The sequence below is a fragment of the Salminus brasiliensis genome, chromosome 21, assembly GCF_030463535.1.
Source record: "Salminus brasiliensis chromosome 21, fSalBra1.hap2, whole genome shotgun sequence".
Lineage (NCBI taxonomy): Eukaryota > Metazoa > Chordata > Actinopteri > Characiformes > Bryconidae > Salminus > Salminus brasiliensis.
The window spans coordinates 6588897-6612439 of NC_132898.1; the positions used below are offsets into that span (position 1 = coordinate 6588897).

General features: G+C 41.0%; 2 protein-coding genes across 5 annotated transcripts; both read left to right on the top strand.

Annotated features, from left to right (window-relative positions):
- The first annotated feature begins 3307 nt into the window (after nucleotides 1-3307).
- Nucleotides 3308-9839, top strand: tas1r3 (taste receptor, type 1, member 3). Its single transcript, XM_072666517.1, has 8 exons — nucleotides 3308-3507; nucleotides 4153-4453; nucleotides 4804-5160; nucleotides 5721-6146; nucleotides 7117-7320; nucleotides 7404-7524; nucleotides 8468-8838; nucleotides 9264-9839. Exons 1-8 carry the CDS (start codon nucleotides 3308-3310, stop codon nucleotides 9837-9839), a joined length of 2556 nt encoding a protein of 851 aa, XP_072522618.1.
- A 770-nt stretch (nucleotides 9840-10609) lies between these two features.
- On the top strand, nucleotides 10610-23258 carry odad1 (outer dynein arm docking complex subunit 1). Of its 4 annotated transcripts, none has more exons than XM_072666301.1 (15): nucleotides 10610-10687; nucleotides 11840-11924; nucleotides 12667-12766; nucleotides 13030-13219; nucleotides 13763-13888; nucleotides 14493-14606; nucleotides 14796-14863; nucleotides 15069-15256; nucleotides 18620-18748; nucleotides 18871-18953; nucleotides 19084-19252; nucleotides 19811-19974; nucleotides 20831-20937; nucleotides 22063-22153; nucleotides 22775-23258. In XM_072666301.1, the coding sequence occupies exons 2-15, from the start codon at nucleotides 11858-11860 to the stop codon at nucleotides 22868-22870; spliced, it is 1692 nt and encodes a 563-aa protein (XP_072522402.1). In that variant the 5' UTR covers nucleotides 10610-10687; nucleotides 11840-11857; the 3' UTR covers nucleotides 22871-23258. The 4 variants fall into 4 exon arrangements, with proteins under 4 accessions (XP_072522402.1, XP_072522404.1, XP_072522400.1 ...); XM_072666303.1 differs by having other exon boundaries at nucleotides 20834-20937; XM_072666299.1 differs by lacking the exon at nucleotides 10610-10687 and having other exon boundaries at nucleotides 11843-12766.
- Nucleotides 23259-23543: the final 285 nt, after the last annotated feature.

Here is a 23543-nt window from a genome sequence, read left to right on the forward strand (position 1 = left end):
CAAATCCTCTACGGCCACATGATACCTTTGACTAAGCTGTGTACAGGGATGTAACAAGAGATTTGTGGATGGGGCGGGGGAAAGGGTCTGTGGGCATATCCCCCAGGATAAATAAAAAAAGGCCCCAAAATGTCTGTTCATCATGGATTTTGAGAGTAGCAGCAGGTGTGAAATCTATCTTGTTGAAGTTGGAACACAGCAGGTCTATCTCTACATACATTGTTTTCATCTTAAATTCTGTTCATCAACTTTCAGCAGACATAGATGTAGCTGCAGGTCCCACAACGTTCTTCAAAATGAATAGACTCTAGACGGGTACCTGATCAGAACCCACACCACCTTCAAACCTGCCATGCTCTCTTGTCCTCTACTTGCCTGTTTACCTGTTTAGTAACACATTGTTCTTATTAATCTTTTGAAATATTTAATCACTATTAAACCATGAAGATTTACAAGAAAACAGGAGAATTTCTTTTTGAACTTTTTGAACCATGAGAACTTACTAAGTTCTGTAAATTGTCTGTATAAAAAATAATGCTTACTTCTGGATATGTAAATAACTTTGAACATGGCGCCTTTTGTTTGAACCCACCCCTTTTTTTAAGTGAGCAAAAATGTTGGAACACGTGACTGACAGGTGTTTCTTGTTGCCCGGGTGCCTACTCTTGTTTTGAGCCTGGGTTTCGCTTGTGAAGACTGCATTTGTTGTTAAAAAGGAAAAATCAACATGAAGACCAGACTGTTGTCTAACTTCTACTAAAATGATGAAAAGGCCAAGGTTTGGAGAAAGAAAGAATCTGCTTATGAACTTTCTCAAAAGCATCTATAAAGCATGGTGGAGGTAGTGCTAAAGCTTGGCCTTGCATGGCTACTTTTGAAAGGGGCTCATCAATCTTTATTGATGATGTAACTCATGACACATGACATGACACAGCAGAATAAATTCAGAAATCTACAGGAACCTTGAACATTTTGTCTGTCAATCTGCAAGAAATCATCATCATCGAGATTAACTTCTCCTGCCTCATCATGGAGCATTAAGACCATGATCCAAAACATTGCACATTGCGAATTCAAATAAAGGTTTTTTTAGGAGTAAGGAGGAGGGTTTTACACTGACCAAGTCATTCATTAGACCTTAACTCATGCAGTTTACTTCCTGGAGAGGAAACTGAAGTGAGAAAACCCTGCAAAACAAACCACAACTGAAAGAAGCTGTGGTAAAAGCCTGGAAAAGCATCACAACAGAATAATACAACAGCTTGGTTAAGTTGGTGGCTTGTCAACATAATCATAATATTGCAAAAATAATCACAAAATTCATGTTTTGATTTTAAACTCTTTTATCTAAATTTCTTCCGTGAATAACAAAGCAAAAGAATGCCTTTCCATTCCAATACTCCTGAGGAAACTGTAGGATTATTACCGATAAACAATACTGAAGAGATGTACCAAAGTAATTACTAAAATGGTTAAAAGTATAAGATTGTTGAGGAACCTTTGGATGTTCTTCAATTTAAAACTGTGGAGGAACCTCTTAAGGTGCTTTGTGGAACCTTTAAGAAAAGGTTTGCAGAAGAAAATGTTCCTTGAAGGTTCCTCAATTCACCTTTCTAACTAAAGAACCTCCAAAAGTTCCTCAAGGATCATATACAGCGTCTAACCCTAAATTTAGCTAATGTTGGCTAACAAGCATATAAGAACAAGGTGAAACTTCAGTAGCTAGCTACATCAACCAAATGTGTCAATCACTGAAAATGCATATGGGGATCTCCACTCTGTATGAGAGGGTATTTTGAAAGCAAGAGGTTTATCTTAGTAAGCTTTTAGTCAACATCCTGTCACAGCTTTAATGATTCCAGACAGTCTCTTCCAGTCTCTCAGCAGCACAGGACCTGGAAGAGGTTCAGCTGAGGGACTGGGAATAACTGAGGCTGTGAAAGGATGTTGACTAAAAGTTTACTAAGACAAACCTCTTGCTTTCACAATATATGTTTTACATAGTGGAGATCCAATATGCATTTTCAGTGTGTGGCACATTTGGCTAATGTAGCTAGCTATTGAGGTTTTACCCTGTTCCTTTCTGCTTGTTAGCTGATATAAGCTAAAATAAGGGATACACACTGTACACACAAAGTATAAGATCCTTGAGGAACTTATTCAGTTTGAAACTGTTTAAAATTGTGGAGGAACCTCTTAAGATGCTTTGAGAACCCTTAAATGAACCCTTTTCTACAACAGATTAAGCCTAGACTAAAGCAAATTATTGAATGCTGCTTCACATAAACTAGAGAATAAATCTAATAATAAATGCCTTTACTAAAAACACAAATATTATGAGCTGGGTCAACAACTACTGTTTGAGTCTATAGCTACATGTGTATGACATACTGTACCTACACAATAGCAGGTTATTAGCAAAGTCAGCCATTAGCATAGAGGTTCACTGTAGATTAAACAACTTGCTTGACTTACTTTGTTCAAAGTACTGCTCACAAACATGTGTATATATCTTTCTTTTTAACATGCCTTGGACCCAAATCTACTCTTAAAAGCTATGAGCCAAACCCACAGGCAAATACAATGGAAATATGCTAAGTGAGTGAAACATGAGCACCTGCAGCTGGCCTCATTTCCATTTCTCACCTATATAGGCTAATTTATTCACCATAATGAAATACATAACATACATATCATCCACAAAGTGCATAGTATGCATAGTAAGCACATGAAGGATCCCTGTACATTAGCTCAAATGTGACACATGTCCAGTCAAAGGGCTCAGCATTTTGAGCTCACTTTCAATGCAAGCATGGCTTCCACAAGGTCTCTATAGATTGTTCTTACCTGAAGATCAATTTAGAGGCATTCAAATGATTACACTTCTCTCTCTGTCTGTGCAATAATAAATAAGCCTCTGTAAAAGCATCTCTGAACATCTGAGCAGCAATCAAAGAACCAGCAAGTGCTCATACAAATGTGTGGGTCCAATGGCAACTTTATGTAAACCACTTATTTAAATACACATCCGCCCCTGTGTGTGGATATTTCAGGGTCGAGACCCTGAAGAGCAGCCAGATTTTAAAACCCACAACGTGTTTCTGCTTGTGTCTCCGAACTACAAAGCAAGACACCTTACAGACCACTGGGAGAGCACTCTTACTACTCAAAGGTAAGACCCCCCTATTGCTCTCCCTCCTCTCCCAAAGCAGGTCTAGCCACGATCACTTTCTTTCTTTCTTATGAATTCTGTGTTTTCTCAAATACCATCAAATACGCAGACTGGCCAGTGTTGCATTTCTGCAGGATGGCTGGGCTGTGGACACTGCTGCTTCTGTGCTACCTGCTTAAGGCTGGCCATGGAGAGAATCCACTGTGGTTCAAGAACATCTCCACAAATCTCTTTAGATCTCCAGGGGATATTCTACTAGGTGGACTCTTCCCCATCAACCAGCTGACCAGTAACCTGAGCGAAAGAGTGGAACCGGATGATATTCACTGCAATAGGTGCTTGTGCTTGCTATTGCAGTCATTGTTGTCATATACCTCTAGATTGACTTTCAGTAGATATTTTAACATGTAAGGTTTCTGGAGAGCTTATGTAATGCTTGGACCATACACATGTACTTTACTGTAGGTCCAGTAGGTAGGTTTGTAGACACTTGCTTGTCCGATGCTTCTTCTGAAATCAAGGGTATTAACAGGGTGTTTGTACATCCATTGCTGCAGTTATAGCCTTTAGTTTTATGGGAACGGTGTACACATGTGCTGTGAGCTCCTTGTTGCATTCAGCCACATTAGTGAGGTTAGGTGCCTACTGGTACTGGGTGGTCAGTCCAGGGAGCACCACTGCTTCACTGTATTCAGTAACATGGATGTAGATCCCAACCCTTGACAGATGGCACTGTAGATGAAGATTATGAATGATTTTCAGTTCACTTGTCAGTGGTGCTAATGTAATGGCTGATGTGAAAAGGCTGAATGCAATGTTATGATTGCAGTAACTGCAAATGGAATTCACTTGATATTTCTATCACTCCTTATGTTCATTCAGATTTGTCTTTTGTACTTTATATGTGTGTGTATGTGTATATATATATATACACACACACACACACACATTTTTACACACATACATTTTTTTTTTTACAGTATCGATGCGTATGGTCTTGCAATGGCACTGGTGATGAAGTACACTATAGATGAGATCAATGCTACGCCCGGCCTCATCCCTGGTGTCAAGTTGGGCTTCGAAAGCTATGACTGCTGCAGGCAACCGGCGGTCATCATGAAGCCCACCTTGCGCTTCCTTACCACCGGTTCCACAGAGGAACTGGAGGTCAAGTGTAACTACACTGAGTACATGACCCACGTGACGGCCGTCATTGGCCCATGCAACTCTGAGATAGCCGCCGTCATTGGCAAGTTGCTTGGCTTTTTCTTGATGCCACAGGTAAGAACCTTCAAACTCTGCCACCAACAAACTCTAGGTAAGAGCATGAAATATGAGAGCCTGAAAGTGAAAATGTATCCTGCCCTTATTCCAGATGTATCCGACCAGCCAAGACAGCACGTCTGCAGTGTGAAGTTTACTTCTGTAGATTAGTACGGGGGGGTCTCTCAGTGAACTATGAGCATTATTGGACGTCTGAAAGCTGTCTGAAAATTGCCTGTCTGTAGTAAAAAGTAATCCAAGTTGGGTTGAGGCATGTGTGTGATCATTTAGGCTGGTAGCTTTTATTATCTGTAAGCTACATTAGCTTTGTAAGTCCAGTGTAGAACTCACAGTCCTACCCTCTTCAGGTCAGCTACAGAGCCACCAGTGATGAGTTCAGCGACAAACTGCAGTACCCCTCCTTTGTGCGCACCGTGCCAAGTGACCGCTGGCAGGCCAGAGCCATGGTGCAGCTGCTGAAGGAGTTCGGCTGGAACTGGGTGGCAGTGGTGGGCAGTGAGGACGAGTATGGCAAACAGGGAAAGCAGCAGTTGTCCAGCATGGCCTCTGAAGAGGGTATTTGTGTAGCATATGAAGGGCTGATACCAATTTATAGTGACCCCGTGCCAATGATTCAGGAAATCCTGGAACGCATAAAGGAGACCAAGGTCGGAGTGGTGGTGGTGTTCTCAGTCTCCCAAGCAACAACAGCTTTTTTCAAAGAGGTGAGATGAAATCCTTTGCGTAACAGTGGACTGTTTAAAGCCAAATAATATTCAGGTTTCACAATTAAAGCTACATTTTAATATTCATAATGTATTCAATGCATAATGTATCCAGTAGGTGGCAGTGATGCATTAATAGTGTACTACATATTAACAGTGATGGCGCAAATGAACTGAGATGTGAACATATTAAGTGATGCATAATGTTTAATTCTAAAGGCACAATTAAATACACTATGTGTCCAAATGTTTGTGGACACCCTTTCTAATGAATGCGTTCAGCTACTTTATATTTCACCCATTGATGACACAGATATGCCAATATACACACACACAGCTTGTCTATTCCAACATCCTAATTAAAACTTACTGAACAACATCTCTGGACAGTAGAGACAGTTGCTCCAACAAAAGCAGGAGAACCTTTTTTAATTTCCATACAATTTCAGAAAAACAGTGACCGAGCAGGTGTCCCAATACTTTTGTCCTTATAGTGTATACTGTGTGTGCAAAAAAACAGAAAGCTTCCAACATGCCTTAATTATTTACATCCTTTGCAGGTAATCAGAATGAACATGACAGCAGTGTGGGTGGCTAGCACAGCCTGGGCTCTACACAGTGGCCTCATCGCACTGCCTGGCATTGAGACCATAGGCACTGTACTGGCCTTTGCTGATATGACCAAATCTGTGAGTCTGCTCAGCCCGTATGTCCATGAGCTTTTTGCCAAGCTGGACAAAGAGAGGCTCCAGCAGGGCGCTCCACAGCCGAGCTCCAGCACTTCCCCACTGGACAACCCTTGCCCAGACTGCTGGAACCTTTCTTCTGCAAACGCCAGCATAGTGGATACGGAGCTTGTGCAGCGCACAGCTTTCAGTGTGTATGCCGCCATCTACAGTGTGGCACACGCACTGCATGACACGCTTGGCTGCAGTGCAACCAAATGCTCCAGACACCCCAAACACGACAAAATCTATCCATGGCAGGTAGGATACCAATCCAGACAGCTGCTGAATCTACATGCAGGCCCTACAGTTAGGGCCCATTTGATCTGGTCAGCTGGCCGAATTACAAGCACTGGAAAAAAAACACCCTACTGAGAAAAAAAACATTAATTTCAGGCTGGTCTGAGTTGGTTTATGGTGATTTGGTGCTGGTTGATCAGCATACATATGTTCAGAAAAGCAATTGGACCCTGTGCTGAAATATATACATTACTACTGTTCCTGCAGTTTACGAAGCATAGCCGTTGGCAGCAAACAACCATATCAGTCAGTCAAGCCCAATTTAACATTTAATCATATTTAATATTTTAATATAATACAATAATTATAATTTATAGTAATTTAATATAATCATTTTTAATATTTGATGTGACTGAAAAGATTTATGATGATTTCACATGCCAAGAGGTCTTTTCTTTGCACTGTAGCACAGTAAACTACCCAGCAGGCATCAGACCCAAGAAAGCAGACGTCAGAAAGATGTTAGACTCTAACACAGAACAGATGTTGAATTTTAAAAGTAAATGAAAATCTGGTTGTCGCCAAACCCAGCATTGTCACATATCTGACAAACACAAAAACTGGGTTGACATCAAGCTCCAACATCCAACAGATGTTAAATTGTAGTTACAATTACAATTTAGTTGTGTGGGTGTAAACATTATGAAAGCTAACTTGATTTTACGCCTGTGTGACTTATGACTGTATGACTGATGCGTTTGTGATGTTCGGAAGACGTTTAAATGGATTTTAGAGACCTAACATCACTTAAACCTAAAACCAGCAAAGAATCAATGTCAATTGTTGAAACTTTGCTACGTCAAATTAACATTGACATTAGACATTGTCCTGACACTATATTATGTTTATCCCGATAACCAGATTGCGACGTCTATGAACGTTGGTGGCCAGCTGGGTAAACACTGTCTGAACTTTTCGATCTTGTCCACAGGTTCTACAGAAGCTACAAAAGGTGTCTCTGACCTTGAACAATGCCCACATAGAGTTTGATGCTGAGGGAAACCCAAGCATTGGCTACGATGTCGTGGTCTGGATCTTTCAGAACAACACTGTCAACTTCAGAGACATCGGCAATTTCACCCGGAACATCACAATTGACAAGCAGATGATCCAATGGCACACTATGAACTCAGTGGTATTAATAAATGGCTTTGCGATATTCGTGCTTTTGAAGTATTAAGAAACTCAGACTGAACATTACTGTGTTATTTGGGGCAGGTTCCAACGTCAACATGCTCATCTGACTGCCAGACAGGACAAGTACGCATAGTTAAAGGGTTTCACTCCTGCTGCTTCGATTGCATTGACTGCAAAGAGGGAACCTTCCAGAACAAAACTGGTGAGTTGACTTGAGCTGTGAGTCTTTACAGCCAATCTCTATACTAGGGCCTGACTGATATGACTGTAGCTCAGCGGTTGGAGCTCCAGGCTATTGATGGCAGGGTTGTGGGTTCGATACCTGGGCTGCCACTGTTGTTGATCACTACTGTGTATGTGTGTATTCACTGTACGGATGGGTTAAAGGCGAAAGCCAAGTTCCATCTGTGTCCAACACTAATGGTAAATATGCTTGTCTTGCTAAAAATCCTATCACTGTTAATACTATGTCATATAATTGTGTATGGTCCAAAATGAAACAGTGTCTTATTGACTGATATGGTTGTTAGTTTTAATTGGCAAATGTCCCTGAACTCAGAACAACAGAAGCTTACCAGTGTGTAAGTAATGTAAATATTGTACTGGATGTGGTGCTTTACAGAGTTCTTGCTTCATTGCCTGGTAAAGATTAGTAGAAGACATATTGTAGATTGTTCCACATTTTATTATCACCAAAAGGATTCCTGTGAGGGAACCATTTACTATCCAGTACTATATAGAACCATTTGCCATTTTGAGTGTAAGAACATGACACTGTAAAAAGTGTGAACCAATGTGACCCTCATGATATAATATAAAACAAGCAGATAGCCAAGAGTGTCTGTCAGTGTTTTGTAGGTCATTATTTGGCCTCCATGACTGCCTCACCCCATTCATTTTTTCTCAAAATGATCCAGAGACTCAAAGGGTGATAGATAACTTGTATCTGGATTGTGGTTCTTCACCAAACAAGAATAGGTAGATCCCTCAAACAACAGCTCCAATACATCAGTGTCTGATTAGCAATCCTTGAATGAGCTTCTGTGCAATTTAAACACTAACCCTAAGTACTAATTACTTAAAACCGTTTGACATCTACTACCTCCTGCTTTACACGCTTTACTTCGTCTGATACCCTTCAAAAGATGATATCCAGTGCACACCCTGTCCATCTGGCCAGTGGTCCTCTCTGCGCAGCACCAACTGTAGCCTGCCCACCTACACGTACCTGGCATGGACCTCTTACGAATCAATAGGACTGACACTGGCAGGAGTTCTTCTTCTGGCCTGCCAGGCCGGGGTGAGTGTCTTGTTCTTCAAACACAGAGGGACACCGCTGGTGAGCGCCACAGGAGGGACGCTCAGTGGCTTGAGCCTGATGAGCCTGATGGCAGGCTGTGCCAGTCTGGTGCTGTTTCTGGGTCAGCCGGGGGATACAGTATGTCGTCTGCAGCAACCTCTGAACGCCATATTCCCCACAGTGACTCTGTCCACCATCCTGGCAATCTCCCTACAGGTAATCCAGGACGACAAATATTAAGATGATAAAGAATATGAAATTACAATAATGGTGTAAAGTTGGAATCCACACGTTTTCACTTTTCATGGTGCCTCAGTCTGAACTAGGCCTAGGTATTGTCAATGTACTTAAGAAGGAAAACAGTAATGGGCCCAGCACCAACCCTTGTGGGACACCATGTTTACTTTTGTAAGATCAGAAAATGCATTTATTTAAACTAAAAGATCCTATTATCTAAAGCAGTGGTTCCCAACCGTGGTCCTGGAGGTTCCCCTTTCTTGTGTTTTTCTACACTCTCCACCTCTAGGGGGTGCCCATGGACAAAAAAATACCTTTTAGCCTTTTAGCTGTTTGTATGTAGAACTTGGACCCTTTTACAACCAACCTAATTTCATGACACACATTCTCTGTTCTTCTGACAGATTGTCTGCGTAACAGAGTTCCCTGAAAGAGCTCCCGTTCACCTTCAGAACCTGCAAGGGCCTGGCTGCTGGATTGTGGTACTCGCATGCTGTGGGCTCCAGATGGGCCTCTGTGGCTGGTTTATGCGTGACGGGCCCTCGCTGTCCCGTTACATGGCTGGCCTGGAAGTGAAGTTTCTGATACGGTTCCTGTCCTGCCCCGTGGAGCCTGTCCTAAACTTTGGCCTGATGCTAGGTTTTAATGGCGTTCTGTCCCTGATCTCCTTCATGTGCACCTTCATGGCCATGAAACCAGTTAAACAGTATAACCTTGCTAGAGACATTACTGTCTCCAGCTTAGCTTACTGTGTGACATGGGTGATATTTATTCCTATCTATGCAGGTCTTAGCGACAAAGAGAAGTCTATTGCGCAAGTAATGGTTACTTTACTTAGTAATATGGCACTGGTGGGAGCGTACTACGGTCCAAAGTGCCATCTGTTGGTTAAGCACCCAGACCTTAACACAGTGGAGTACTTTCGCACTTTTCTAGAGGGCGCCCCACCAATACCACCTGAGGAAAACGAGGGTAAATGATTGGACCAACAAAATGAGCACTAATAACCTGATTTCCAATAAGCGTAAAGTTAAAGATTAAACATTTCTTTAATGTTTTCAGCAGTGCGCTGCTCTTTTGAGGTCTATCTACAGGTTTTCAATGATGTTTAGGTCCAGAGACTGTAAGGACCATGGCAAAACCCTTGATGTGTGCCTCCTGAGATAGTCCATTGTGGGATTTGAGGTGTATTTAGGATCATTATCCTATTGTAGAAACCATGTTCTTTTCATCCTTAGCATCCTTTACAGAAATTTGCTAGCCATTAAGTCTCTGAGCGCTGGTAGCAGCGGGTGATGGGGGAGTCGGGGCTAGTGGGTAGGGATTGCAAAACAAGAACGTGGGGGGGATTTATATCAAGGAACTTCATTAAAAAAAAAAACATTTCTACTTATGATTCATGATTCCTTTTAACTTAATTTTGAAACAATGATGAAAATGTTCATTATTAAAATTAAGCTGTTAAGGTTCTGTTAATGTTTTACAGTTTGTGTCTAACTGAAATAAAGTGTAGTTTTAAAGATCTGTGAAGCAGTCTGCCTTTTTTCTCCATTTACATTTCATATTATGCAATAACAGGTTACATGAATATCCACTATTATCAGTAAAGCTCTGTACAATAGGCTTAAGGATGTGGTGTCTCTTCTCTAACACCGAACCGTGGAGATTTGGCGCCCCCTGTGGTCGTAAGCGAATATTAGCGCCTTAGAAACGGTTGCTAACAACTCTCTCCGGAGCTGCACGCAGGCCTGGCAGAAACACTCTTAGCTGAGGGCAGCTGTAGCGAGTGTTTGCTGTGCTGCCGGACTTCATTCAGCTGCTGTTAAAGGTAAGGTTGTTTAATTTTACACATTATCATCTAACGACACCTTTTTCACAACCCCGCATTAGTTAAGGTTACACTTTTCTCCTTTTTCTCATCGTATTGTTATAAAAGGCACATTTCTCACACTGCCACCAACCAAAACAGCTGGGGATCATGTAGAGGTATTTCCCTTAACCTGTAGCGCTGATTCACCTCTTTTCTCATTTTCTAGAGCTAATTTAGGATATTTTTGTACCGAAAGCATGAACATACAGAGACAACTAACTTAAAGGAATGAAGGAAGGATCACAGATTTATTAAACCATAAGAACGATGTATTAAAATGAAGGAGTGATTTATTAAATTATTAAATTACAGATTGTTAAACTAAGAGCAATTTGTTTAACTGAGGGAACGATTTATTTAGACACGTCAACAATTTATTAAATTGAGGAAACTGAGGGACCTGTTAATGAAAATAAGGAAATAATTTATTTAATGGAGGAAACATTTTTTTTAATTCAATTAATTAATTATTTATTAATTCAAAGAAATTAAATATTAAATATAATAATATTATTATATTATATTTTATTATATTATATTTTTTAATTGGGGGAATTATTCATTAAATCAAGGAAATTATTTATTAAATTGAGAAACTGATTCATTAAATCAAAAAACTGATTTATTAAATTAAGGAAACTGATTGGTAATTAACAGATTATTAAATTGAGGGAATGGTTTAAGTCTCTGAATTTTGTTTGTCTACCTTGTATGGGCTTGTGTGGGCTCTGTATTTATTAAACTAGGCCCAGGGCAGTTCAATCTTAAGGACCAGTGAGGTTTGCGGGTCACGAGTTGCAGATGGATGGGGACAGTTTTTTTGGAGTACTGTATTTAAATATTTGAATGGAAAATGTGAGTGTAAAGCTCCAGTCAATCACATACACCATATCTAACTGTGTCAGTCTGGATTCCATGCAGAATGTGTTATTGCCTTCTATTATGTTTCTTATTATCTCTCAAATACATGAATAAAACTGAAGAGCGGTATCATGGTATGTTAGTATAATGATAATCTGATATATAGGATATATGTAGCTCAGCAGTACTGCTAATTTTCTGTGTTGTTTATATGAACTACTGAACCACAGTGCCTTCAACGTCCTTTAGGGGGTCCTTCTTGTCGACATGCCTCATGGAAGATCAGCAACAAGTGCTCACTCTGTTAGCAGTGACATCGACATTGATGGAACCGGTATTCACATTCACAGATATGAAAAACAACAGATCAACAAAAGTGTAGAATCAATTATGTTAACATTAATTAGTCATTAATTCCAATTTGGTTGTAATCTGCACAATATTTCTGATATACTTGTTCAGCAAGATTCAGAAATATTTCAGAAGTGGTGAGAAGTGGCAGAAAATGCAGTCCAGTACTTTGCGTTTAAAGCAGCGATATGCAAGAACTGATATGTCTTGCTTCTGGGCACCCCCTGCAGTCCAGGAGTGCAATTCTTGTTTTGAGCCACTCTTTAAGAACATGCTTTACACATGCATTTGTTGACAAGCTAAGAGATACAGAACCCTCACTGAAAGTGAAAGGAGCATGTGGATTGAGGTGGGAGAGCAATATTACAGGATTTTATACAAACATGATCTTGTGATTGTTGTCCCGCCTCCCTCACTAAAGTTACATAGGGCACTAACAGCACAATATGCCAAGTCTGCAATGATAGAGATGCTGTTCTCCATATTACAAGTAGAGGGGGGTATCACACTGATTTTGAAGCTGATACTTTAAGATGAAAATGCTTCATTGCTTTAATATGTTTAATATGTCTTAAATGTTGTGCAAAACATCAAAAACATGCATAATGTTTAAATACACAACATGAGTGAATCCAAACTTTTGAACAGTTTTGAACAGCTAATATACAAACACATAAACGTGGATGTAGTTGGAGTGTGTGTGTGTTTGTGTGTGTGTACCACAGCAGAGACAGAGATGGGTAAACTCCAGAGGCAGTTCCGCACCATGGAAGGGGATCGGCAGGCATACAACCTCCAGTCACAGGAGCTCATCCGCAAACAGCGGTCGGTCTCACAGTCAGCCACTGCACTACACCACCTGACTCACTCATACACTTTATGTCCAAATGTTTATGGACACCCCTACTAATGAATGCATTCAGATATTTTAAGTTGCACCCATGAATAAGTGTCCCAATACTTTTGGCCATATAGTATACATGAATATAAAGGACATCCATTAAGAACAGAATTATAGCCATTTAATTGACTATCCAATAAAAAGTGCATGTGTGTGTGCATGTGTGTGTGTTTATACTGCTCCACAGTGTGGAGTTGGAGAAGCTACGAGAGGAGCAGGAGGAGCTGCAGAGGAGCCTGCAAGTGTCCCAGAGCCAAACTCGCAAACAGAGCGATAGCCGGGACGTCCAGCAGCTGCGGACTCTCCTGTCCCAGCGAGACCAGCTGGACGAGCAGCTGGAGAGAGAAAGACTTGAACATGCAGAGCTGGAGCAAGAGGTGGTTACCTGCCAACACACACACACACACACACATATATATATTGTCTGACTGTTGCTTTCATGCTAATCCTATTAGATTCCCAGTGATGTCAAATCAAACCTTGAATGACATTTAAAGCAACAGTTGAGAGAAAGGTCTAATGTGAGCACTTTAGGGCAGTTTTTGCATTCTTGTGTGGAAAAAGAGCTTTTTAGAAACACTACTGGAGCCCAACATTTACAAAAATATCTGGATATATGTGAACAGAGTGTAAATGTAGTCAATCAGCCAAGACATGACTGGTGTCTAAAGTATGCTTATTTAGTTTTGTAAAGGATCTGTGAGGCTAATAGAGCTAACAATATCAAATAGCAGTGTGCAAACTGAGAATCTTAAATTTTGAAGCCTGAATTATGTCTGTACAGTTGACATTTTCCAAACATATTTTCAAATAGTAGCATGTCAAAGTGGGTCAGCAATTATGCAAGAACTTTCTGAACTGTTGTTGCAACTGCTATTTCAGTAATGTTTTGAGGCTTACAATATGCATGTGTGATACAGATCCTGGCTACTGAGAAGAAACTGGCAGAGCTGAGAAAAGGAGAGGTCAGCACCTCAAACGGCCAGAAGTCTCTGGCCAGGCAAACCCAGAAGACCTCTCGCACCCTGGAGTATAAACTGGACCGGGTGAGCAAAAGCAGGGCAGCTTAATTACAAGCAGAAGAATCTCTCTCAGACCTCTATGAGTCAGCAATCCTTTTCTGCAAACCTTATGGAATGGCTGCTCTGGCCAATTGTGTTTTTTATAGTTAAGCATCATCAATAGCAATGGCTGTATGTTAGCCACAGCTGATGGGAAATTTGTGTTGGTGTCAAAGTAGGAGGTGGCAATACAGTTATCATGGGAAATGATACCACAGTAAGTCCCAGCCTTGTGTTTGGATGGGAGGCATTCTATTATTTTATTATTGGTGGATCTCCTGGTAATGCACTCCTAGCAAATATCTGCTAGTACAAGTCCATCTTATTAATCTGTGTTCTTTACATAGAAGTTTTATACTGTAGAGAGAAGGGAAAAACTCTTTTAGCATTCAGATGGTTCATTTAGTTGTCTTGGTTCTGTGTAGAACCTTTGCCTTTATTAAAGAACCACTGAAGAAGCCCCTTGTAACACTGTAGCAACAACCACATTGTCCGCATTGTGTACGATGAAAGTGCCTTCAAATATCCTGACATTTACATTTCTAATTACCTGTCTGATTGACCTTTTCCTGGTGCTATGCCCCCACAGGCTCTCGTTCGCTTCAATGAGCAGCTAGCCAAGAATAGTCAGCTGAGAGAGGAGCTGGAGACCCTGCTTGTGGAGAGGACCCGCTTTCAGCAGCTGCATCGCAGACTAGACAAGGTCAGAGCTCTCTGGTTCTTTGATGATGATCAAGAGAGGCTGAGTATGGGGCTAAAGGGTTTAAATGAAAGGTTCAGTGATACTAAACCAAACAGTTACCAATTAATTCACAGTAGTTTCTGCATTAGGGTTAATAACTGCATAATACCCTTTGGGTTTTCAAGGGTTAATTTATTCTTTCTTTCTCAGGAGCTCCAGGAAATACGGCGGGAGATTGGTGATGTCATCAGCAAGTCGACAGCAGCTTATGATGCAAGGTGAACAAAACTCAACTGATTTTTGCTGCAGTGGTAGAGCCTGTGTTAAACCCTTAGATGTCATTATTGCTGTACCCTAGATTTTTATTATAATTATATATAATTACATAATGTAATTATATTATATTATTACGTAACATTACATATTTGAATTTCCACTTTACATGAACATTTGCAAAACAATGTGTGTGTTTGTGCTCCTCAGAGTGGAAGCCCAGTCAAAGATGACGATGATGAAAGACAAGGCAGTGAAGGACCTGGCTCAGTATAATGCTGAGGTAAAGGAGCTGGAGAGGGTCATCGCCCATGAGCGCCGTCTCAAAGAATTCATGATCACCAAGTGCAATGAAAGAAGCAGCCAGGACGACACACAGGACTTCAGCCGCAAACAAGGTGAGACAATACATAGCCTCACTGGTGACAGCCCTATTCTACATAGCCACAACTTCTTTCTGCAGGACCACAAGTGTCTAATCTGTCTTTCATCCATTCTTCATGTGTTTGCTAATAATGTGACGCTTTTACTGAAGTTTATTTTGCTGTACAAAGCTAACCCTGATCAGTTATCACATCCATAGGAATGTTAGCCACATATCACTCACTTTTTACTGTTAAATCAGTAATAAGCATGTATTGATCCCAACTGCACTGTGAATAAACTCACATGCTGAAAAAAAAAACAACAGGCAAGCAGGCTGGTGTGAATAAATCAACTGTGGGAGCAATTGTAAGAAAATGGACATACAAGACCATTGATAATCTCCCTCGATCTGGGGCCTCACGCAAGATCTCATCCCGTGGGGTCAAAATGATCATGAGAACGGTGAACAAAAATCCCAGAACTACACAGAGGGACCTGATGAATAACCTGCAGAGAGCTGGGAAAGTAACAAAGTAACAAAGGCTACCATCAGTAACACACTATGCCGAGAGAGACTCCAATCCTGCAGTGCCAGACGTGTCCCCCTGCTTAAGTACATGTCCAGGCCTGTCTGAAGTTTGCCAGAGAGCATATGGATGATGCAGAAGAGGATTGGGAGAATATTATGTGGTCAGATGAAACCCAAATAGAACCTTTTGGTAAAAACTTAACTCGTCATGTTTGGAGGAAGAAGACTGCTGAGTTGCATCCCAAGAACACCATACCTACTGTAAAGCATGGGGGTGGAAACATCTTGCTTTGGGGCTGTTTTTCTGCAAAGGGGACAGGGCGACTGATCCGGAAGAATGAACGGCGTCATGTATCGTGAGATTTTAAGCCACAACCTCCTTCCATAAGTGAGAGCATTGAGGATGGAACGTGGCTGGGTCTTCCAGCATGACAATGATCCCAAACACACCGCTCGGGCAACGAAGGAGTGGCTCTGTAAAAAAGAATTTTAATTTCCTGGAGTGGCCTAACCAGTCTCCAGACCTCAATCCCATAGAACATTTGTGGAGGGAATTGAAAGTCTGTGTTGCCCAGCGACAGCCCCAAAACATCACTGCTCTAGAGAAGATCTGCATGGAGGAATGGGCCAAAATACCAACTACAGTGTGTGCAAACCTGGTGAAGACTTACAGGAAATGTTTGACCTCTGTCATTGCTAACAAAGGTTATGTTACAAAGTATTGAGTAGAACTTTTATTATTGACCAAATACTTATTTTCCACCATAATTTACAAATAAATTTAAAAATCCTTAATGTGATTTCCTGGATTTTTAGTTGAAGTGTACCTAAAAAATTGCAGACCTCTCTCATCTTTTTAAGTAGGAGAATGTTTCTTTTTTTTTGTACACATAATACAGGTCAATTTTTCTGATTTTTTTATGCTTAAAATCAGAACCCATCTTTTCACACTGGGGACGTATTTTGATGACTAGTATACACAGAATCCAGTTACTATCCAGATACAAAACGCACGTTATTGCCAGGTGTAAACAGGCCTAGTCTCAGATCATTACGCTTGCCAATTTTTTCTGCTTCCAACACATCCCCTTCACAAACTTTTCACTTGCTGTCTAATATGTAGTTCCCACCCCTTGATAGGTGCCATTGTAACTAGATAATAAATGTTTTTTACTTAACCTGTCAGTGGATTAAATTTTATGCTACTGGTAATGCTAATAGTATGGGAGCAGAAGACATAAGTTTTGTATCAGGCTGCAACACATACAGTGTATTTGAGAGGATTCTTTTTATTATTGAACAACAACTATGTTCTCAATCAACCCAAAAGACTCAAATATCAAAGTTTTTTTCGATTTGGCTATCTTAGGAGGATATATGTTTGTGCAGGTAACCATTACTGTGCAGAATTATTAGGCAACTTAATAAAAACAAATATATACCCATCTCACTTGTTTATTTTCACCAGGTTTCACCAGATTTCACCAATTTATTACAATTTAGAAATAAACATTTGACATTCAAAAACAAAATCAGTGACCAGTATAGCCACCTTTCTTTACGATGACACTCAAAAGCCTTCCATCCATAGATTCTGTCAGTTGCTTGATTTGTTTACGATCAACATTGCGTGCAGCAGACACCACAGCCTCCCAGACACTGTGCAAAGAGGTAGTACTGTGCAGTACTGTTTTCCCCCCCTGTAGACCTCACATTTTATGAGGGACGACAGGTTCTCTATGGGGTTCAGATCAGGTGAACAAGGGGGCCATGTCATCATTTTTTCTTCTTTTAGACCCTTACTGGCCAGCCACGCTGTGGAGTATTTGGATGCATGTGATGGAGCCATTGTCCTGCATGAAGATCATGCTTTTCTTGAACGATACCGACTTCTTTCTATACCACTGCTTGAAGAAGGTGTCTTCCAGAAACTGGCAGTAGGTCTGGGAGTTGAGCTTCACTCCATCCTCAACCCGAAAAAGGTCCCACAAGTTCATCTTTGATGATACCAGCCCATACCAGTACCCCACCTCCACCTTGCTGGCGTCTGAGTCTGAGTGGAGCTCTCTGCCCATTACTGATCCAGCCTCGGGCCCATCCATCTGGCCCATCAAGAGTCACTCGCATATTTCTTGGCCCAGTCTTGACGTTTTATCTTATGTTTCTTGTTCAAAGGTGGTCATTTTTTAGCCTTCCTGACCTTGGCCATGTCCCTGAGTATCGCACACCTTGTGCTTTTTGATACTCCAGTAACGTTGCAGCTCTGAAATATGGCAAAACTGGAGGCAAATGGCATCTTGGCAGCTTCACGCTTGATTTTTCTCAATTCATGGGCAGTTATTTTGCGCCCTTTTTTTTCAACACGTTTCTTGCGACCCTGTTGGCTATTTGCCATGAACCGCTTGATTGTTCGGTGATCACGCTTCAAAAGTTTGCCAATTTCAAGACTGCTGCATCCCTCTGCAAGACATCTCACAATTTTTGACTTTTCAGAGTCCGTCAGATCTCTCTTCTGACCCATTTTGCCAAAGGAAAGGAAGTTGCCTAATAATTAAACACACCTTATATAGGGTGTTGATGCCATTAGACCACACCCCTTCTCATTACGGAGATGCACATCACCTGATTTACTAGTTGGTAGTTGGCTTTCAAGCCTATAGAGCTTGGAGTAGGACAACATGTATAAAAAGGATGATGTGATCAAAATACTCATTTGCCTAATAATTCTGCACACAGTGTAGATTGTTAGAGTCAGTTAGATCATACTTTTGTGTTAGAAAAGAAAATGCATTTGCTTTGTTATCTATTATAGTTTTGATGCTGTGTGATTAAATAATGTCATAAAATTGACTATAAATAATGACAGAAATGAAGGAACAGCCAAGGACAGACTCTCAGCAGGAGACACTGGAGACTCTTGAGGAAGTTTTCCAGAAGATTCAGAAGGTGACAAACGAGGATGATTTGGAATCACTGGTCACCAGATTCATTCAGGGTGAGATTTCTCAATTAATAAGAAAGTCTTAGATTAGATTAATATTAGATAAAGGAAAAATAATTAGATAAAAGATTAATAACTGAATATTTAGGGATTATAGTATTTTCTCTGTTCTGCAGTTGAGGACAAAAACTTTGCTCTCTTTAACTACGTGAATGAGCAGAACACACAGGCCGAGGCTTTGAAAGAGCAGATCAGTCAGGTCAGTGTTTCACTTCATACGTCTCTTAACAACCTATTATGCACTACCTTTCATCACTTTTACCCATACAGGCCACATTCACAATTCTCAGCCACTTGTGAGTTTTTTTTGTCTCTGAATATTGAGCCAGACCAAAGAGGAGATGGAGAGGTTTCGGATGGAGGGTCTGCAGCAAGAGAAGGAGCACCAAGCAGCTCTAAAGGAGGTAGAGGAGCAGAAGAGAGTAGCTGAGGCTCAGGCCCTTGAGTATGAAGCCCAAGCCAATGACATCAGCAAGATCCTGGACCAGATAAAGACAGGTGGATGGAGCTAAAACTTCATAATCCTGCATAACCTGAGTCACATTTGTGTAAAATAAGAATCCAGAATCCTTGTTTAGTGATGCGTGTAAAAAACGTGTCCTTTAGAGTATACTCAAAGCACAAGTTACAATTCTCAGAGTCCAGAAGCCCATAATGCCCCCCATTTAAATGCTAGTCAACTCCCTTTGACAGATTGGCTGCGTTTGTAATGCGTCTCTCTACACAGCACCTGTGTGCTAAAAATGAGCCTCAGGTGAAAAACGGAACTTAGTCCATGCACACTGGAGCACATGACCTGTGCACGAGCTTCCCATTTGCCAGCAGATGGAGAGACTACAATTTATAGGCTATTTTATTGATATTTTGATAATTTATGCTGATGTAAACCCAAATATATAGTTGACTAAGATGGCCTGGCTTAAGTCTCAAATGCTGCTCATGAAGCTCAGGGTTTGCTGTTACTGCAGTAAAAATAGTGTGTGTGTGTATGTGTGTGTGTGTGTGTGTGTGTGTGTGTGTGTGTGTGTGTGTGTGATTGTGCGTTTTGTATTGTAGGAGTGAATAGTATGCTTGATAAGATTGACTTCGAGCAAACTGTGGTGGAGGATTTACTGGGCTCTTCTTCCGGGATCAGACACAACAACATCATGGCCTACCTCATCCTGGTGGAGCAGAAGACCAATGAGCTCCTCACTGTACAGGCCTTCATCAATTCCAAGGTACCACAGCAATAGAACTTGCCTGCATGTTCAACATTAAATCTTCTTTGGAACTCGTGTTTTTGGAGATTTATTTCTTATGCTACACTTCAGGAGACTACATGTGTATTAATACATCAGAAGAGTGACTTTCATGTCTTAATTGGTGTGTTTGAGGACCGCTGCCCTGAAATGAACTCCTACACTAAATACAATGTGAGATACAGGACAGTGTATAACATTATGGGTTTTTTTTTTACTTTTTTAAGAATTTAGCTATGTAGGGGATTTGACCTAGGTTCATCATTGCCACTTTCCCCTTAGTAGAAAGCACTCCCCTTCCATACAATGCCCTCAGCGCTGGGAGGGTGTTGATAAGCTCATGCTTTCTGAAGCCAGGCAACCACTTCTTTTTAAACTGCTGCTAACACAATATCATTGGATCACTGGGCAGCTCAGCTTGCTTGAAGGAGAATGCAAACTGACCATTCTCTTAAGTTAGCTAACAGATGCCTGTGCTGGCTAGCATCATGCTGAGTCCTGGGGGAGAGGGAGAGTCATCTTATCCTCCCACAGAGGGCAGGCGAGGTCAGTTATGTTCTTTTGGAATCCTGACCACTAATGACTGTGGCATCAGTGGGGAGCAAGCTCACTAAAGGTCAGAAAATAGACAGAGTTGCACCACTCAGGAGCAGGATAGTTGTAATTTGATGAAAAAATGGTCAAACAGGGTTTATTTCATAATAATAAATCATTGTAATTATTTAATAATAAATTTCATAATTGTAATTTACTGTATAATGGATTTATCCCATTATGCTAATGGGAATTATGCTGGGAGATCAGACTGAGTTACCTAAATCTAAATCTCTTTTAGCAGGACTGGGACAAGGATTATGACCCAAAGGTGGTGGCTCAGTTACTGCTTGGGCAAAGCCTAGCACTGCAAAAACAAGCTGCTGGCATCCAGCCTTCTGTTGCTGGGTAAGTAGACCAAGAGCTGAACCAAGGGTCATCAAGTCACGTCACTACACTGTCAAAGCTTTGCGGGGTTGACCGCACAGATGGGTCAGCTTTCTACAGAGCCCTCTGTCTTGTGTCCCTTGAAGAAGACTAGCCCCTGATAAGGCAGTTCTCATTGTGTTCACATTCAGTTCAGCTCATTCTTGGTCTTCCTCGTCTTCTGAGTCCTTCCACAGTTCCTGGTAATAGGTGCCTTATCACATGCCCAAAGTAACTTGGTTTAATAGGACCTTTTCTCCTCTGGTCATGTTGCAAATGAACATCTTCATCCAAGAGATGTTAAGCAATTTCTTGATGCACTTGTTCACTAAAGTCTGGATTCATCTTTCTTCCCCTGGGGGGTTTATACCCCTCTAGCCTACGTCTGGCTTTACGTTTATCTGCTCCAGAGAGTCCTATTCTATTGGTAGTACTTTTCTACAGGGACTAGACAAGCTGTCCCATTTCAAACCACAAGTGGTCATAATAGGTCAGAACTACTTTATATATAATTTTTTTATACATTTTCATATAAATTCTTGCAAAAAAGTCACTGTGCCAACACATAAGCTGATATGCTGGTGTACTGATATAATCATGGTAGTGATGGTAAGAATAATGATGATTAAAGGTGGTGATAGTAGTAGTAATAATAATAATAATAATAATAATAGCAGCAATTTGAGGATTAGTAGTTAAAGTCTGCGTAAACTTCCAACGTAGTCGGTAGTGGTCTGAGGCATGTAGCAGTAGCTGATGAGCAGCTGGTCTGAGGTAGGTAGCATGAGATCCCAATGGTAAGTATTTTATCAGTGTCGACTGAACAGTTGAGCAGTTACCTAGAGGTGTCTTCAGGCTCAGCTGAAGTCAGTTTTCACAACTCTGTCGAAAAAAGGTCTCGTCAGAAGAGGCATTCAGGGCACTGCCACCTGGGTAATCCCTAAAAGTTTTTCAGATACCAGTCTGAAGTATAACCTTTTGGACAACACCAGTCACTACAGCCAGTCAGAGAATTCTCAGGGACAGCTGATGGTCAGCTTGGTGTGCCAGTACCTCATAAACAAGACTTATGACTTAAAATGGCTAATTCTGAAAATGCACTTCCAGAGAGGACTACAACACAGATGTGTCGTTAGTTACAGAGGAGGATGACCGCCCTTTGACTGTCGAAGAACTCCGCCAGCGCATCATGAGTGGGGTAGGAAAAATCAGTTGCTAGAACTAGTCTTTCTACGCTTTCATCTACGGTCTCGTAGTATCATCCAGTTGTTTAGGTTCTACAGATTCATCGGTGTAAGCATGAAAGCAAGTGCTAAGTGCTGCTTTTGTTGGAGTAACTGTTTGTACTGTCCAGGGAAGAAAGCTTTCTACTAGATTTTGGAAGAGCACTGCTGTGAGGATTTGATTGCATTCAGCAACAAGAGTGTTACTGAGGTTACTCAGGATGTTGGACAGTCACCATTGCACCTCATCCACCAAGTATTGAATGGGGCACCATCCATTATTCCAGATAACACAGTTCCACTGCTCCACAGCTCAGTGCTAAGGGGCTTTTATTCTCCTCGAGCCCACAACTACATGGTGCCAATAGGTTCATGTTTATCTGCTCCAGAGAGTCCTATTCTATTGGCAAATACTTCACAGCATGGTCTAGAGCAATGGGAGCAACGTAAAGTAGCTGAATGCATTCATTTAAAGAGGTGTCTAGGACATATAGTGTATCTTCATATTGGTCAGCCCTTCATTTTTACTGCCTAGACTGTGCTGCACACACATATACATATACATACGTACATGTCTTATATGCATCTCTCTGCAGGTCGGCCGTAAAGAAGAAGGTTTGCCTGCTGGAGAGGCCAGGTTTTCTAAGCTCGGCACATTTTCCAACAACAGACGGAACTCTCTAGAGCTCTGAGAACCAGGCCTTAATAGAAATGTGTCTTGGACAATGCAGCAGATTACAACAGCAAGTATCTACATTAACCATAATTGCATCATAAACTCAGTCATAAACCCAAAGGCATCCATCAACGTCCTTGTCAATGATGTGTCTTTCAAATACCACTGCAGTAGAGCAACAGAACTGAAGGGGGCACCATAGACCTTCGTTGTCTTTTGTAATGTTTAGGTGCAGTTTTGTCACTGAAGCTTTATCAGACAGAATTGATGTCAATCAGTTTATCAGTTGTTCAATAAATGGCAAAGCCTTGATTGCTGGAAAAACAGCCAAGCAAATCTGCAAAAATGTTTCACTGTTTATTAAATATATAAATAACTGTGATTAAAAATGGCCCAGATCAATATTTCCTGCGATTGTTCTCTTAAATACATTCAACCAGCTATTTCCAAACAATGAGTTATTCTGGAATGTGTATTTCTGTATCACTTACAAAGTAATTGCTGATTTTGACTTGCATACCCTTGACTATTTTGGGCTTTCTATTCAAAGAACATAGACAGACAGGGAAATAATGGAGACAAGGAACTTAAATAGTCGATCGCTGCTTTTGCCCTGTTTTCCCCCTTTCTTTCAAGGTTCACTGTAGTTTACTGGAGGCCCTCTGCCATAGTTTAACTAACAAAAGGCG

Bases quoted from the DNA above. Each gene is read 5' to 3' on its own strand.
- tas1r3 (XM_072666517.1), top strand. From the start codon at position 3,308: ATGGCTGGGCTGTGGACACTGCTGCTTCTGTGCTACCTGCTTAAGGCT. The intron at 3,508-4,152 runs GTGCTTGTGCTT...TTTTTTTTACAG, and splicing joins GATGATATTCACTGCAATAG to TATCGATGCGTATGGTCTTG. The intron at 8,839-9,263 runs GTAATCCAGGAC...TTCTTCTGACAG, and splicing joins TCCTGGCAATCTCCCTACAG to ATTGTCTGCGTAACAGAGTT.
- odad1 (XM_072666299.1), top strand. From the start codon at position 12,564: ATGAGTGAATCCAAACTTTTGAACAGTTTTGAACAGCTAATATACAAA. The intron at 18,954-19,083 runs GTCAGTGTTTCA...ATATTGAGCCAG, and splicing joins TGAAAGAGCAGATCAGTCAG to ACCAAAGAGGAGATGGAGAG. The intron at 20,938-22,062 runs GTAAGTAGACCA...ATGCACTTCCAG, and splicing joins ATCCAGCCTTCTGTTGCTGG to AGAGGACTACAACACAGATG.